This window comes from Aotus nancymaae, unplaced genomic scaffold (assembly GCF_030222135.1).
Source record: "Aotus nancymaae isolate 86718 unplaced genomic scaffold, 86718_ANA_hifiasm-v0.15.2.pri h1tg000121l, whole genome shotgun sequence".
NCBI classification, from domain to species: Eukaryota; Metazoa; Chordata; class Mammalia; order Primates; family Aotidae; genus Aotus; species Aotus nancymaae.
In genome coordinates this window covers 136,516-153,101 of record NW_026988536.1, presented here as the reverse complement: position 1 = coordinate 153,101, position 16,586 = coordinate 136,516, and the positions used below count along the sequence as shown (strand labels likewise).

Here is a 16,586-nt window from a genome sequence, read left to right as displayed (position 1 = left end):
CACTAAAGTTCCTTATTATCCACTTTCTGAAGCCTAAATCTGTTAATGGAATGCACTCATTCTCCATCAGGCCTTTTTCTCTTGTTGATGAGGAACTGTGATCCCCTATAGAAGGAGAGGCATTCCGATCTTGGGTATTCTCAGCCTTTTTATGCTGGTTTCTTCCCATCACTGTGAGTTCACCCACTTGTCGTCTTTGTAATTGCCTACTTTCAAATTAGGTCTCTGAGTGGGCGTCCAACTTGTTGATTCCCAGTGCTGAAATCTGAGCAACCCACTCGCTGGCCAAAACAGCGGCATAAAGATTCGTGATGCTTTTCTGCCCGGGAATCTCCGGTCTGGCTTCCCTCTTGAGTCCCTTCTTCAATCAGGTAAATGGACGGCTCTGCCTTCCTGGAGCTCCAAACATCAACCGAAAGGGGACCCAGTCCCATTTACTTTTCATCAAGAACCGCCACACTGGGGCGCCGGCAAAACCACCACGCTGGCCACAAGAGTCACCCTGGTGACCCGTGGGGCTCCTCCGCTGGGAGTCTTCTGGTCCGTGGGTAACAAAAATTCGTCTGAAAGTGTGGCGTCCTCTCATTCTGTGCACTTTCTCTGGGAACTACAATCCCGAGCTGCTAGTGATCAGTCATCTTGGATCCAGGTTAGTCTTGAACTCCCGACCTCAGGTGATCTGCCCGCCTCGTCCTCCCAAAGTGTTGGGATTACAGGCGCGTACCACCATGCTGGAGTGCTATGGTGCAATCTCAGCTCACTACAATTTCCACGTCTAGGGTTCAAGTGATTCTTGTGCCTCAGCCTTTCGAGTTGCTAGGATTACATGCCTGGCTAATTTTATATTTTTAGTAGAGACAGAGTTTCTCCATGTTGGTTAGGCTGGTCTCAAACTCCCATCCTCAGGTGATCCACCCGTTTTAGCCTCCCAAAGTGCTGGGATTACATGCGTGAGCCACCACACTTGGCTGGGAGTGAAGCATTTTACCATCTTTTTTCTTTCAGAAATTGGGTTGGTAACATTGAAGAGACACTTCTCACCTGCCTGAAATGCCCTTCATTATCTTCTTCAAGTTGCAAGGGCTCTAGAACAGTCCTTGTGATGCTCCCATAAAGGTAAGTATAATATTTTAGTGTAGTCCTTTGCTTTTTTTTCTTTTTTGTGCCTATAGGGATTAGCATACATGTATGTGAAAATATAGAAAGAGTACATATAGGCACCTGTAACTAGTTTTCTGTTGCTACCTTTTAACGCATTATAACAAGTTAGTTGTCTGAAACCCCAGAAATCAGGAATGATTGGGTTCTCTGATCAGGGTCTTAGGAGGCTGAAATCCAGTTATGGGCTGCCTGTGTTTTTCATCTAGAGCTCAAGCTACTCTTCCAAGTTCCCTACAGATGTATCGGCAGAATTCCTCTTCTTGTGGGTGGAGGACTGAGATCCCTTTTCAGTCCTCCTGGCTCTTAGCCAGGAGACACCCTGAATCCAGAGGCCACCTGCATTCTTTCTCACTTTCCCCATCTTCCAACCAACAACAGCCCATGGAATTCTTCTCCAGCTCCCATCCTCTCTCTGACTTTGTCTTCTCCTACCCACTAGAGAAATCTCTGACATTTAGGGAGTGATGTGATTCGATCCGGCCCACTCAGGAAAGCTCAGCCTTTGTATTAGTCTGTTCTTGCAGTGTTATAATTAATGACCTGGGTGATTTATAAAGAAAGAAGTTTAATCAGATCATGGTTCTGTGGGCTGTGCAGGCTTCTGCTTCTGTGGAGGCCTCAGGAAAGTCACAATCATGGTGGAAGTGGAAGCAGGCACGGTCTTCACATGGCTGGCAGGAGAGAGAGAGAGAAAGGGGAAGTGCTACATACTTTTAAACAACTAGATCTCATGGAAACTCTGTCATGTGATGGCACTTGGGGGATGGTGCTGAGCCATTAGAAACCATCCCCATGATCCAATAACCTCCCGCCAGGCCCCACCTCTAACACTCAGGATTATAAGTCAACACGAGATTTGGGTGGAGGCGCAGAGTCAAACCATATGACTCTTTAAAGTCACATGACCGCCACGTAACAACGTAATCACAGGAATGTCTCATCAGCCTAACAGGTTCCCGAGATGAAAGTCATATGACCGCCATGTAACAACGTAATCACAGGAATGTCTCATCAGCTTAACAGGTTCCAGAGCTAAGGGTACAGCATGTTTGGGGACCATTTTAGAAATTCCACCTATCATAGTTCAACTTCTGGTCCCCAGACATTCACGTTCCTCACAGATGCAAAATACCCTCTTACCTAAGGTTTCCAAGTTTCGTGTCATGAATGCATTAGTTCAAAGTGAAAAATGTCATGTAGCTCTAATCTGATCGAAAGTTTAAATTTAAATTATCTACACCAAGTGCAAATGAGACTTCTGAGGGTGTCCATTAAGTACAGATTCTTTTTTGTTTTTGTTTTTGAGAGCGAGTCTGGGTCTGTCACCCATGCTGGAGTGCAGTGGTGTGATCTTGGCTTACTGCAACTTCTGCCTCCTGGATTCAAGCGATTCTCTTGCCTCAGCCTCTTGAGTAGCTGAGATTACAGGCATGCACCACTGGATTCAGCTAATTGTTTTGTATTTGTAGTAGAAACGGGGTTTTGCCCTGTTGGCCAGGCTAGTCTGAAACTCCTGACCTCAGGGGATCTGTCCCCCTCAGCCTCCCAAAGTGCTAGGATTACAGGCATGAGTCAGCATGCCCGGCCAAAGTACAGATCCTTGATATAATTCCCTTACCTCTGTTGACCTGTGAAACTGAACAAACAGCTTATCTGTCCTCAGTGTGCAATGGTGGGACAGTCACAGAATAACAATTCTAGGGATTCTTGTTCAAAAAGAGGGAAAGTGGAGGGAACAAAGTCACTGATCCAAAAGCATTTTGAAGTGGTGCTGAGGAAAGTCCAGCAGGAATTTCTTGATCAGGCTCCTCATCCTGGAACTAACCCTCTGTGACAGGGGGCTTTGCCTCTGGGCTCTGCATTTTTTTCTATGATTCTGGAAAACATTTTCTTTTTCTTCTTCCCCTACTCTTTTGGTTCTTCCCCTTTCTCCTCATGGCAGCATCCTCCACTTAATCCTTGTTGCGTCATCCCCGGCGGAATTGGTCAGATATTGCCTGTGTCACGGTCCTGACCATCTCCACGAGGGGCTGTCCTTGTGAGCCCATGCTCCTCTTCACTGTCCTGACCTCTCGCAGTCATGATTGCTTTCAGCTGCCCTGGCTGGTTTAGGAGAAAACCTAAGACTATGGAGTCCCAGAACCAATCTCTGCCCTCTCTATCTCCAAGAGAGGAAGAAAATAACAGGGATCTTCATGGAGAAATGACCCACGCGAGGGCCTGGACTCTCCAGCAGTTACAGCAGAAGAAAGTTTTTGAAGAAGAGTAGAGGAACTGAGAGCCCCGGCCAGGAAAGCAGGGTTGTGTGAAACGCTATTTGATCCTATGTGCTCCCTGCCCCAATCTAGCAGCTAGTGAATGACAGCTGACCAAGTATAAATGCCAGGACTATAGAACTGTGATAAAGGGTTTGTCCAAGGAAAGGGGCTTTTACTATTTTTGTTTTCACAGAGGAAATGGCTATTTTTCATCTAAAGTTTCTGAACGGCAGCAGTGAGCTTCTGGAGGGTGAGTTACCTGCTCTGCACAGGGAGGCTGAGTCCAAGGCTTGTGTGTGGGATCTGCTGCCACCAAGTGGTGAGGGAGGGAGCCTGGGAGAGTCAGTCTTTGTAGGCTTCAGGTTCCTCATCGGGAAGGTAGGGGCTTATTGTACCTCTCTGAGGTCCGTTCCTGCTCTGTTTTCTCTGAGTCTCTGAGGAATTGAGATGGTTTTCAATGCTGCCTGGGACCTTCAGCTGAGACCTGACTCTGTGTTTCCTGCAGGAGCCTGAGCTGAGTCTACACGCTGGAATCCGAGAGCTGAGGGAACAGGCGGAGAAAAGTCAGCAGGTTTAAGGGATGAGAATAATCCACAAAGGACAAGCCATTGGTAAATGAAAACCAAAAAAGGAGAGAATAAGGACAAACTGGGACAGAAGCCTCAGGGGAAATGGGCAATGCCTATGATCATTTAAATTCTCAAGGAACAGCATGAGCTGAGCAGTGTGGACTGAGAGAGAAACTTACTCCACAGGAGTCTCTGCCTCTGGCCAGAGAGAGCCATAGGGTAGATCAGAGCTGGTTTATGGTGAGGGGCAGCTTCAACTCCAAGAGGGGGAGGATACCACTGTCAGCCCCCGTGCCAGACCCAGGAGCCTCGACCTCAGGGCTGCTGTAGCAGTGGATACTCTTGAGGTCAGTGTGTGTAAGAGGGAATAACCGTGCTTGGAGAAGGGTGGAGATGTCCATTCTTACATCAAACAGCTCTGCCCTAGGTCAGGTGCCAGAGTAAGTGTCCCATGATTGTATACGAAGCAGTGATACTTATACTATTCTTCTGCAGCTTCAGTTGAGGGAAGTTTCTCAGAAACATTTATTGAGTACTTAATTTTCTTTTTTTTTTTTTGAGACGGAGTTTCGCTCCCATTGCACCCTCACCTCAGGCAAGCCTGCAGCCAAACATAGGAGACCTGGGCTACAGAACAGTCTCCCAAGTCCCAGGCTCACAAAACCTAGGTGGCGATGAAAGCTGAGAAAGTGAGGAGGTGGTTCAGGGGATCACTCTTCCCTCCTCGTTCCTCTCATCTCAAATTCACCTTCTATTGCACAGCAACGCGGAGGACCACAAACCACCCCTGACCATCACCTTGATCTTGCTGTGTTTGGTTAGGGGGATGCAACCACACATCAACGGTGTTAGACCAACTCAGAAAAATATCTATCAAACAGTATTCCATAAGGACCGCTCATGGCCCTGTTATTTTCAACATATGGAAAAAACGAAAACAACAAAATCATATCAGGTTTACAGGACTTCCCAAGATAGATGGTCACACATGCTTTCAGGAGATCTCTATAGAAATGATTTTGATGACTTGATACCTTGAAAAGAGCTCTTCTGGGATTAGAATGACATCCATAAGTGACAACAATGAGATGTAATGTTCAGTCACATTAAAAAACAAACCATCTCACATAGAGGAAGCTTTGGACCTAGGGACGTCACACTGGTCTTAAGTGTAATGAAAAGCCTCTTCTGCCACAAACATCAGCATAGTGGTATCTGCCAGTAAGAAAAAATAAATCAGCGTAACCATGGGATGCAGCAAGAAGAATATTGTGCCAGGAAAGAAAACATTTTTTAAGGATGAATTACTCATTCACTGTCTAGTGGATACAGAAAAAACTGCAGAAGACTCAGGATATCATGGCAGTGTAATAGGTTGATATCTTAAACTTGTGGAAAAGCCTTCAATTCTGTTTTAACATATGAGAAGGTGGGGTGACTGACTTCATGACTAGCATTAAGAAAATATCACATGTTGGGAAACTGTTTCTGCCTTGATGATTTTATACACACAAGAGATGAAAAATGAGGCACATGCTTACATTATATTGGGAATGAGATGGGACTGGCATTGTCACAAGGGTACACAAATACTGAAAGTGACTGATAGAGGAACGGCCCCCATCGGTTGACTTCAGGTGAGACCAGGAGGCCTGTGTTTTAGCAAAGCCTGGGCAGTTGGGATGAAGGGCTCGTAAGATTCCATGACACGCCCAGGTTCTAATTCAGTTATTGCAACAGCAGACCATTACCTGGGACACTGGCCACTAGCTCCCACACTCTTGTGAGAGTCTGAGCTACAGGCAGCGCCTTCAGCTCTCAGCTCAAGCATTGCGAACCTGGTTTTTGCGGTTAAGGACCCTAAAGTGCTGTGAGGAGGGATCAAGTTTTTCTCAACAGTAAGTTAAGAATTTGAGTTACTGACATCCCCTAGTCCTGATTAAACCTATTTGATTTCCGGTTTTTAACCCATCATGTGTTTGGGTTTCTTCTCCCCAGTCCCTGGCTCTACCTGTGGTGCCCCAAATATCAGCATGGTGCCATCCAGCAGGACATGTTCTGGGAACACCACAGAGGCGAACTTTCCAGACACCCTCGAAAATTCCTACTCCCATCAGGAAGAGACCAAACCGAATATCAGAGACAGCAAAAATAGACTTCTTATGACCCAGGTGGCCTACTTCCTGAACTACCAGCTGAAGACATACAGTAAGTTGTTTAGGTTTACCACCAGGAAAGTGATGAATGGTGTCCTGTCTTGTCTCGAGAAACTAACCTTTCTCTTCATCAAAATTAGTTTCATCCTTCCCATACTTGTAGAAAATAGCAATGGTTATTTTAACATTTAGTTGAAGATGGAAGACAGTGGTGAAAGTATTTAGCAACTTTTCCACGTCTGCAGTAAGGTGGGTGTGGGACTAGGGTTGAAATCCCAGGTATTGATTTCTGACACAGGCACAGAACCATCTGTTTTTTTCAGCAAAAGGCTAAATCGTGTTTACAGGAATCCTCTCTGTACCGTATAAGATCCTACAGACAAGTAGCATTTAGTCTGTTGGTCTAAATGTCTGAGGCTACTAAACTTCCGTTTGGTTCCGGTTTATGCTGGGGCCCAGTCGGCAAAGCTGTGTTCTGCGGACACTGGGGGAAACACGGTGATAGCACACAGTACCCACTATGGGGAGCTTGAAGGGGACCCTGCTCCTACTAGAACCTGTGGTATCTGTAAGTGGCACCATCAAGAGCAGGGAGTACCCTGGTACTGGTGCCTCAACTCCTCATTAGCTGGCATCCCCGGTGGGCACCACCACACCAGGCTAATTTTTGTATATTTAGCAGAGGCGAGGTTTCACCCTGTTGGCCAGGCTGGTCTTGAACTCCTGAGGTCAAGTGATCTGCCCTCTCGGGCCTCCTAAAGTGCTCGGATTCCAGGCGTGAACAGATTCCTTTTTCAGTAAAGGTTATTAGAATTCCTCCGTTGGTCCAGTCTCCTATATAAATTTCTCTCAGAATTCATTGACAATGATATACGATTGGATAAATCAGTATTGCAGCAACACTTCTGGAAAGTATTTAGGGCAATTTTTGAAGATTTTGGGGAAAAAGTTTTAATGTTTTGCATTGACTTAGGTCAGAGGATACGTGATTAAGATCTAGCAGATGAGGGAGATTTTGTCCCATGGATCTGAAAAGCAGGCTCATCTACTTCTAGGGCAACTTAGTCTATGGCCCATTAGAACATTCTCATCACAATACCACATTCTTACATTGAGAAGATTTTAAGTCCTTGTGCTATGAGTGGACACTGATTTGGTCTTGTGTGAAGTATGATTTGCTTAATGTGACCTGCTCTTCTGAATTTGTTTACAGGAGATCGGAAAGATAATGATGAAGAACAGAAATGCAGAGACAGGAAAAATAAACTTCTTATGAGTCAAGTGGGCTACTACCTGGGCTGCCGGCTGAAGACGGAAGGTAAGTTCATTAGGTTCACGGTCACGAAAGTGATGAACAATGTCCAGTCCTGTCTTGTCTATGAGAAACGATACATTCTCTTCTTCCAAGTTAATTTCATCCTTCCCATACTTCTAGGAAAATATCAGTGGGTAATGTAAAATTTTGTTAAAGATGGAAGACAGCGGCCAAAGTATTTAGCAACTTTTCCACGCCTGCAGTAAGGCGCGTGCGGGCCTAGTGTTAATATCCCAGCTATTGATTCCTGACACAGGCACAGAGCCAGCTGTTTTTCTCAGTAAGAGGCTAAATCATGTTTACAGGAATCCTCTCTAGCATATAAGATCCTGCAGAACTCAAAAGCAAGATAAAGGTAGAAGTGTTTATTTCCTGGTTTCAAGGTGACGGTGTAGCTAAGACAAGTTGACTTTAAGGAGATCAAGAGTGGAGATGAGAAGAGTAAAAACGGGGAAACGACGTCTTCAAATCAATAGGCAAGGCTGTCAGTGACATCCCTCAGTCCCGATTAAACCAATTTGACGTCACCAGTTTCTAATCCATCATGTGTCTGGGTTTCTTCTCCCCAGTCCCTGGCTTTCTGTGTTCTGCCACAAACATCAGCAAGGTGGCGTCTGGCAGGCCTCCTTCCAGAAAAAACACAGAGGTGAACGTTCCGGAAGGCATTGAGAAATCCTGCTCCCAGCAGGAAGAAAACAAACCGAATTTCAGAGACAGCAAAAATAGACTTCTTATGACCCAGGTGGCCTACTTCCTGAACTACCAGCTGAAGACATACAGTAAGTTGTATAGGTTGACCACCACAAAAGTGATGAATGATGTCCTGTGTTGTCTTGAGAAACCAACCAATTTCTTCATGAAAATTAATTTCATTCTTCCCCTACTTGCAGAAAATAGAAATGGTTATTTTAACATTTAGTTAAAGATGGAAGTCAGAGGCCCAAGTATTTAGCAACATTTCCACGTCTGCAGTAAGGTGGGTGTGGGACTGGGGTTACAATGCCAACTGTTGATTCCTGACTCAGGCACAGAACCACCTGTTTTTCTCAGCAAAAGGCTAAATCATGTTTACCGGAATCCTCTGTGTACTGTATAAGATTTTGCAGACAGGTAGCATCTAGTCTGTTGGTCTGAATGTCTGAGGCTACTGAACTTCTACTCATTTGCAGTATCTCCTGAGGCCCAGTAGGCAAAGCTGTGTTCTGGGGACACTGGGGGAAACACGGTGATAGCACACAGTACCCACTGTGGGGAGCTTGAAGGGGACCCTGCTCCTACTAGAACCTGTGGTATCTGTAAGTGGCACCATCAAGAGCAGGGAGTACCCTGGTACTGGTGCCTCAACTCCTCATTAGCTGGCATCCCCGGTGGGCACCACCACACCTGGCTAATTTTTGTATATTTAGTAGAGGCGAGGTTTCACCATGTTGGCCAGGCTGGTCTTGAACTCCTGAGGTCAAGTGATCTGCCCTCTCGGGCCTCCTAAAGTGCTCGGATTCCAGGCGTGAACCACCACGCCTGCTCCACAGATTCTTTTTTCAGTAAAGGTTGTTAGAATTCATCCGTCGGACCAGTCTCCTATATAAATTTCTCTCAGAATTCATTGACAATGATATACGATTGGATAAATCAGTATTGCAGCGACACTTCTGGAAAGTATTTAGGGCAATTTTTGAAGATTTTGGGGAAAAAGTTTTAATTTTTTGCATTGACTTAGGTCAGAGGATACATGATTAAGATCTAGCATATGAGGGAGATTTTGTCCCATGGATCTGAAAAGCAGGCTCATCTACTTCTAGGGCAACTACTCCAGGGCCCGTTAGAATATTCCTGTCACAATACCACATTCTTACACTGACAATATTTTAAGTCCTTGTGCTATGAGTGGACACTGATTTGGTCTTGTGTGAAGTGTGATTTGCTTCATGTGACCTGCTCTTCTGAATTTGTCTGCAGGAGATCGGAAAGATAACGATGAAGAACAGAAATGCAGAGACAGGAAAAATAAACTTCTTATGAGTCAAGTGGGCTACTACCTGGGCTGCCGGCTGAAGACGGAAGGTAACTTCTTTAGGTTCACTGTCACGAAAGTGATGAACAATGTCCTGTCCTGTCTTACCTATGAGAAACGATACATTCTCTTCTTCCAAGTTAATTTCATCCTTCCCATACTTCTAGGAAAATAGCAATGCGTAATGTAACATTTTGTTAAAGATGGAAGACAGAGGCCAAAGTATTTAGCAACTTTTCCACGCCTGCAGTAAGGCGCGTGTGGGCCTAGTGTTAATATCCCAGCTATTGATTCCTGACACAGGCACAGAGCCAGCTGTTTTTCTCAGCAAGAGGCTAAATCATGTTTACAGGAATCCTCTCTAGCATATAAGATCCTGCAGAACTCAAAAGCAAGATAAAGGTAGAAGTGTTTATTTCCTGGTTTCAAGGTGACGGTGTAGCTAAGACAAGTTGACTTTAAGGAGATCAAGAGTGGAGATGAGAAGAGTAAAAACGGGGAAACGACGTCTTCAAATCAATAGGCAAGGCTGTCAGTGACATCCCTCAGTCCCGATTAAACCAATTTGACGTCACCAGTTTCTAATCCATCATGTGTCTGGGTTTCTTCTCCCCAGTCCCTGGCTTTCTGTGTTCTGCCACAAACATCAGCAAGGTGGCGTCTGGCAGGCCTCCTTCCAGAAAAAACACAGAGGTGAACGTTCCGGAAGGCATTGAGAAATCCTGCTCCCAGCAGGAAGAAAACAAACCGAATTTCAGAGACAGCAAAAATAGACTTCTTATGACCCAGGTGGCCTACTTCCTGAACTACCAGCTGAAGACATACAGTAAGTTGTATAGGTTGACCACCACAAAAGTGATGAATGATGTCCTGTGTTGTCTTGAGAAACCAACCAATTTCTTCATGAAAATTAATTTCATTCTTCCCCTACTTGCAGAAAATTGAAATGGTTATTTTAACATTTAGTTAAAGATGGAAGTCAGAGGCCAAAGTATTTAGCAACTTTTCCACATCTGCAGTAAGGTGGGTTGTGGGACTGGGGTTACAATGCCAACTGTTGATTCCTGACGCAGGCACAGAACCACCTGTTTTTCTCAGCAAAAGGCTAAATCATGTTTACAGGAATCCTCTGTGTACTGTATAAGATTTTGCAGACAGGTAGCATCTAGTCTGTTGGTCTGAATGTCTGAGGCTACTGAACTTCTACTCATTTGCAGTATCTCCTGAGGCCCAGTAGGCAAAGCTGTGTTCTGGGGACACTGGGGGAAACACGGTGATAGCACACAGTACCCACTGTGGGGAGCTTGAAGGGGACCCTGCTCCTACTAGAACCTGTGGTATCTGTAAGTGGCACCATCAAGAGCAGGGAGTTCCCTGGTACTGGTGTCTCAGCCTCTCAATCAGCTGATATCCCCGGTGGGCACCACCATACTTGACTAACTTTTGTATTTTCAGTAGAGGTGAGGTTTCACCCTGTTGGCCAGGCTGGTCTTGAACTCCTGAGGTCAAGGGATCTGCCCTCCTGGGCCTCCTGAAGTGCTGGGATTCCAGGCATGAGCTACCATGCTGGCTCCACAGATTCTTTTTTCAGTAAAGGTTGTTAGAATTCATCCCTTGGTCCAGTCTCCTATATAAATTTCTCTAAGCATTCATTGTCCATGACATATGATGAGATAAATCATTATTGCAGCAATACTTCTGTAAAGTAGTCAGGGCAATTTTTGGACGATTTTGGGGAAAGCGTTTTAATTTTTTGCACTGACTTAGGTCAGAGGATATGATTAAGATCTACTAGATGAGGGAAATTTTGTCCCATGGATCTGAAAAGCAGGCTCATCTACTTCTAGGGCAACTTAGTCTAGGGCCTGTTGGAACAATCCAGTCACAATACCACATTCTTACACTGAGAATATTTTAAGTCCTTGTGCTATGAGTGGACACTGATTTGGTCTTGTGTGAAGTGTGATTTGCTTCATGTGACCTGCTCTTCTGAATTTATTTACAGAAGATCGGAAAGATAATGATGAAGAACAGAAATGCAGAGACAGGAAAAATAAACTTCTTATGAGTCAAGTGGGCTACTACCTGGGCTGCCGGCTGAAGACGGAAGGTAACTTCTTTAGGTTCACTGTCACGAAAGTGATGAACAGTGTCCTGTCCTGTCTTGTCTATGAGAAACGATACATTCTCTTCTTCCAAGTTAATTTCATCCTTCCCATACTTCTAGGAGAATAGCAATGCGTAATGTAACATTTTGTTAAAGATGGAAGACAGAGGCCAAAGTATTTAGCAACTTTTCCACGCCTGCAGTAAGGCGCGTGTGGGCCTAGTGTTAATATCCCAGCTATTGATTCCTGACACAGGCACAGAGCCAGCTGTTTTTCTCAGCAAGAGGCTAAATCATGTTTACAGGAATCCTCTCTAGCATATAAGATCCTGCAGAACTCAAAAGCAAGATAAAGGTAGAAGTGTTTATTTCCTGGTTTCAAGGTGACTGTGTAGCTAAGACAAGTTGACTTTAAGGAGATCAAGAGTGGAGATGAGAAGAGTAAAAGCGGGGAAACGACATCTTCAGATCAATAGGCAAGGCTGTCAGTGACATCCCTCAGTCCCGATTAAACCAATTTGACATCACCAGTTTCTAATCCATCATGCGTCTGGGTTTCTTCTCCCCAGTCCCTGGCTTTCTGTGTTCTGCCCCAAACATCAGCAAGGTGGCATCTGGCAGGCCTCCTTCCAGAACAAATACAGAGGTGAACGTTCCAGAAGGCATTGATATATCCTGCTCCTTACAGGAAGATAGCAAACTGAATATTGGAGTCAGCGAAAATAGACTTCTTATGAGTCACGTGGACTACTCCCTGAACTACCAGCTGAAAACATGCAGTAAGTTGTATAGGTTGGCTACCATGAAAGTGATGAATGATGTCCTGCCTTGTCTGGAGAAACTAACCGTTCTCTTGATCAAAATTAATTTCTTCCTTCGCATACTTGTAGAAAATAGCAATGGGTATTTTAACATTTAATTAAAATGGAAGAGAGACGCCAAAATATTTAGCAACATTTCCATATCTGCAGTAAGGTGGGTGTGGGACTGGGGTTACAATCACAGCTATTGATTCCTGACCCAGGCACAGAACCACCTGTTTTTCTCAGCAAGGGACTAAATCCATGTTTACAGGAATCCTCTCTGTACCATATAAGATCCTACAGAGAAGTAGCATCTAGTCTGCTGGTGTAAATGTCTGAGGCTACTGAACTTACATGCAGTTCCAGTTTCTGCTAAATGCCCAGGAGGCAAAGCTGTGTTCTGGGGACCCTGGGGGAAACATGGTGATAGCAGGCTGTATCCACTGTGAGGAGCTTAAAGGGGACCCTACTCCTAATAGAATCTGTGGTGTCTGTAAGTGGCACCATCAATAGCAGGGAGTACTCTGGTACTGGTGCCTCAGCCTGCCAATTAGATGGGATCCCCAGTGGGCACCACCACACCTGTCTAATTTTTGTATTTTATGTAGAGGCAAGGTTTCACCATGTTGGCCAGGCTGGCCTTGAACTCCTGAGGTCAGGTGATCTGCGTGCCTAGGCCTCCTAAGTTGCTTGGATTCCAGGTGTGAGCAACCATGCTGGCTCCACAGATTCTTAAGTAAAGGTTGTTAGAATTCATTCGTTGGTCCAGTCTCCTATATAGATTTCTCTAACCATTCCTTGACCATGATATATGATGAGATACTTAGTATCGCAGCAACCCTTCTGGAAAGTAGTTAGGGCAATTTTTGAAGATTTTGGGGGACAAAGTTTTCATTGTTTGCACTGACTTAGGTCAGAGGACACATGACTAATATCTACCAGATGAGAGAGATTTTATCCCGTGAGTCTGAAAAGCAGGCTCATCTACTTCGGAGGCGACTTAATCTAGGGCCCAATAGAACATTCCAGTCAGAATATCATATTCTTACACTGAGAATACTTTATGTTCTTGTGCTGTGACTGGACACTGATTTAGTCTTGTGTGAAGTGTGATTTGCTCAATGTGACCTGCCCATCTGAATTTGTTTACAGAAGATCAAAAAGATCATGAGGAGGAACAGAAATACGGAGACAGCAAAAATAAACTTCTTATGAGTCAAGCGGCCTACTACCCGGGCTGCCAGCTGAAGACGGAAGGTAAGTTCTGTAGGTTCACTTTCAAGAAAGTGCTGAACGATATTCGGTCTTCTCTCTGAGAAACTGAACACTCTCTTCATCAGAATTCATTAAATTTTTCCCATACGTCTAGGAAAATATAAATGGGTACCTTAACATTTTGTTAAAAATGGATGAGAGAGGCCAAAGTATGTAGCACCTTTCCACGTCTGCAATAAGGCAGGTGTGGGACTGAGGGTAAAACCTCAGCTGTTGATTTCTGACACAGGCGCAGAACCACCTGTTTTTCTCAGCAAGAGTCTAAATCATGTTTACAGGAATCCTCTCTGTATCACGTAAGATCGTGCAGACAAGTAGCATCTAGTCTGTTGGTCTAAATGTCTGAGGCTACTGAACTTCCATTCGGTTCCGGTTTCTGCTGAGGCCCAGTAGGCAATGCAGTGTTCTGGGGACACTGGCGTTAACACGGTGATGGCACACAGTACCCACTGTGAGGAGCTTGAAGAGGACCCTTCTCCTAATAGAATCTGTGTTATCTGTAAGCAGCACCGTCAAGAGCAGGGAGTACCCTTGTATTCGTGACTCAGCCTGTTAGTTAGCTGGGATCCCCGGTGGACACCAACACACTTGGCTAGTTTTTGTATTTTTAGTAGAGGCTGGGTTTGAACTCCTGAGGTCAAGTGATCTGCCTTCTGAGCCTCCTAAATTGCTCCGATTCCAGGCGTGACTCAATGTGCTGGCTCCACAGATTCCTTTTTCTGTAAAGGTCATTAGAATTCATCCGTCAGTCCAGTCTCTATAAATTTCTCTAACCATTTGTTGACCATCTGTGATGAGATAAATCAGTATTGCCTCAATGCTTCTGGAAAGTAGTGAGGGCAATTTTTGAAGATTTTGGGGAAAATGTTTTAATTGTTTGCGCTGACTTAGGTGAGAGGATAAGTGATTAAGATCTACCAGATGAGGGAGATTTTGTCCCATGGATCTGAAAAGCAGACTCATCTACTTCTAGGGCGACTTAACCTAGGGACCAGTAGAACATTCCCATCAGAATATCACGTTCTTAAACGGAGAATATTTTTGGTCCTTGTGCTATGAGCGGACACTGATTTGGTCTTGTGTGAAGTGCGATTTGCTTAATGTGACCTGCTCTTCTGAACTTGTTTACAGAAGGTCGGAAATGTCACGAGGAGGAACAGAAATACGGAGACAGCAAAAATAAACTTATTAAGTGTGAAGTGGCCTGCTACATGGGCTGCAGGCTGAAGACGGAAAGTAAGTTCCATAGGTTCACCATCACCAAAGTGCTGAATGATCTTCTGTGTTTCCTCTGAGAAACTAGAGGCTCTCTTCATCAGAATTAATTTCATTTTTACCATACGTCTAGGAAGATATCAATGGGTACTTTAACATTTTGTTAAAGGTGGACGAGCGAGGCCAAAATATGTAGCACCTTCTCCACATCTGCAATAAGGCGGGTGTGGGACTGAGGGTAAAGTCTCAGCTGTTGACTTCTCACACAGGCGCAGAACCACCTGTTTTTCTCAGCAAGAGTCTAAATCATGTTTACAGGAATCCTCTTTGTACCACATAAGATCCTGCAGACAAGTAGCATCTAGTCTGTTGGTCTAAATGTCTGAGGCTGCTGAACTTCCTTCCACTTTCTGCTGAGCAGCAGTAGGCAAAGCAGTGTTCTGGGGACACTGGGGTAAACACGGTAATAGCACACAGTACCCGCTGTACGGAGCTTAAAGAGGACTCTGCTCCTTACACAACCTGTGGTATTGGTAAGTGGCACCATCAAGAGCAGGGAGTAGCCTTGTATTCATGACTCAGCCTGTTAATTAGCTGGGATCCCCGGTGGACACCATCACACTTGGCTGGTTTTTGTATTTTTAGTAGAGGCTGGGTTTCACCATGTTGGCCAGGCTGTTCTTGAACTCCTGAGGTCAAGTGATCTACCTTCCTGGGCCTCCTAAATTGCTCCGATTCCAGGCGTGAGTCACTGTGCTGGCTCCACAGATGTTTTTTATGTAAAGGTCGTTAGAATTCATCCATCGGTCTCCTCTATAAATTTCCCTAACCATTTGTTGACCACCATATGTGATGAGATAAATCAGTATTGCCTCAATGCTTCCGGAAAGTGGTGAGGGCAATTTTTGAAGATTTTGGGGAAAAAGTTTTAATTGTTTGCGCTGACTTAGATGAGAGGATAAGTGATTAAGATCTAGCAGATGAGGGAGATTTTGTCCCATGGAACTGGAAAGCAGGCTCATCTACTTCTAGGGCGACTTAACCTAGGGACCAGTAGAACATTCCCATCAGAATATCACATTCTTAAACGGAGAATATTTTTGGTCCTTGTGCTATGAGCGGACACCGATTTGGTCTTGTGTGAAGTGCGATTTGCTTAATGTGACCTGCTCTTCTGAATTTGTTTACAGAAGATCGGAATCGTCATGAGGAGGAACAGAAATACGGAGACAGCAAAAATAAACTTATTAAGTGTGAAGTGGCCTGCTACCGGGGCTGCAGGCTGAAGACGGAAAGTAAGTTCCATAGGTTCACCATCACCAAAGTGCTGAACGGTGTTCTGTGTTTCCTCTGAGAAACTAGAGGCTCTCTTCATCAGAATTAATTTCGTTTTTACCATACGTCTAGGAAAATATCAATGGGTACCTTAACATTTTGTTAAAGGTGGACGAGCAAGGCCAAAATATGTAGCACCTTCTCCACATCTGCAATAAGGCGGGTGTGGGAATGAGGGTAAAGTCTCAGCTGTTGATTTCTGACACAGGTGCAGAACCACCTGTTTTTCTCAGCAAGAGTCTAAATAATCTTTACAGGAATCCTCTCTGTATCACCTAAGATCATGCAGACAAGTAGCATCTAGTCTGTTGGTCTAAATGTCTGAGGCTGCTGAACTTCCATTCAGTGCCACTTTCTGCTGAGCAGCAGTAGGCAAAGCAG

General features: G+C 44.8%; 1 protein-coding gene across 1 annotated transcript in view; it reads left to right on the top strand.

Annotated features, from left to right (window-relative positions):
* Window positions 1-16,586, top strand: part of LOC105719336 (neuroblastoma breakpoint family member 11-like) — a 39,585-nt gene that overhangs the window by 11,255 nt on the left and 11,744 nt on the right. Inside the window, exons 6-17 of the mRNA XM_064371118.1 lie at window positions 1,006-1,116; window positions 3,925-4,030; window positions 5,987-6,196; window positions 7,358-7,462; window positions 8,029-8,238; window positions 9,416-9,520; window positions 10,087-10,296; window positions 11,476-11,580; window positions 12,147-12,356; window positions 13,533-13,637; window positions 14,787-14,891; window positions 16,061-16,165. Coding sequence (XP_064227188.1) covers window positions 4,000-4,030; window positions 5,987-6,196; window positions 7,358-7,462; window positions 8,029-8,238; window positions 9,416-9,520; window positions 10,087-10,296; window positions 11,476-11,580; window positions 12,147-12,356; window positions 13,533-13,637; window positions 14,787-14,891; window positions 16,061-16,165 — 1,501 coding nt within the window. The 5' untranslated portion in view covers window positions 1,006-1,116; window positions 3,925-3,999. The remainder of the gene's footprint in view (window positions 1-1,005; window positions 1,117-3,924; window positions 4,031-5,986; window positions 6,197-7,357; window positions 7,463-8,028; window positions 8,239-9,415; window positions 9,521-10,086; window positions 10,297-11,475; window positions 11,581-12,146; window positions 12,357-13,532; window positions 13,638-14,786; window positions 14,892-16,060; window positions 16,166-16,586) is intronic.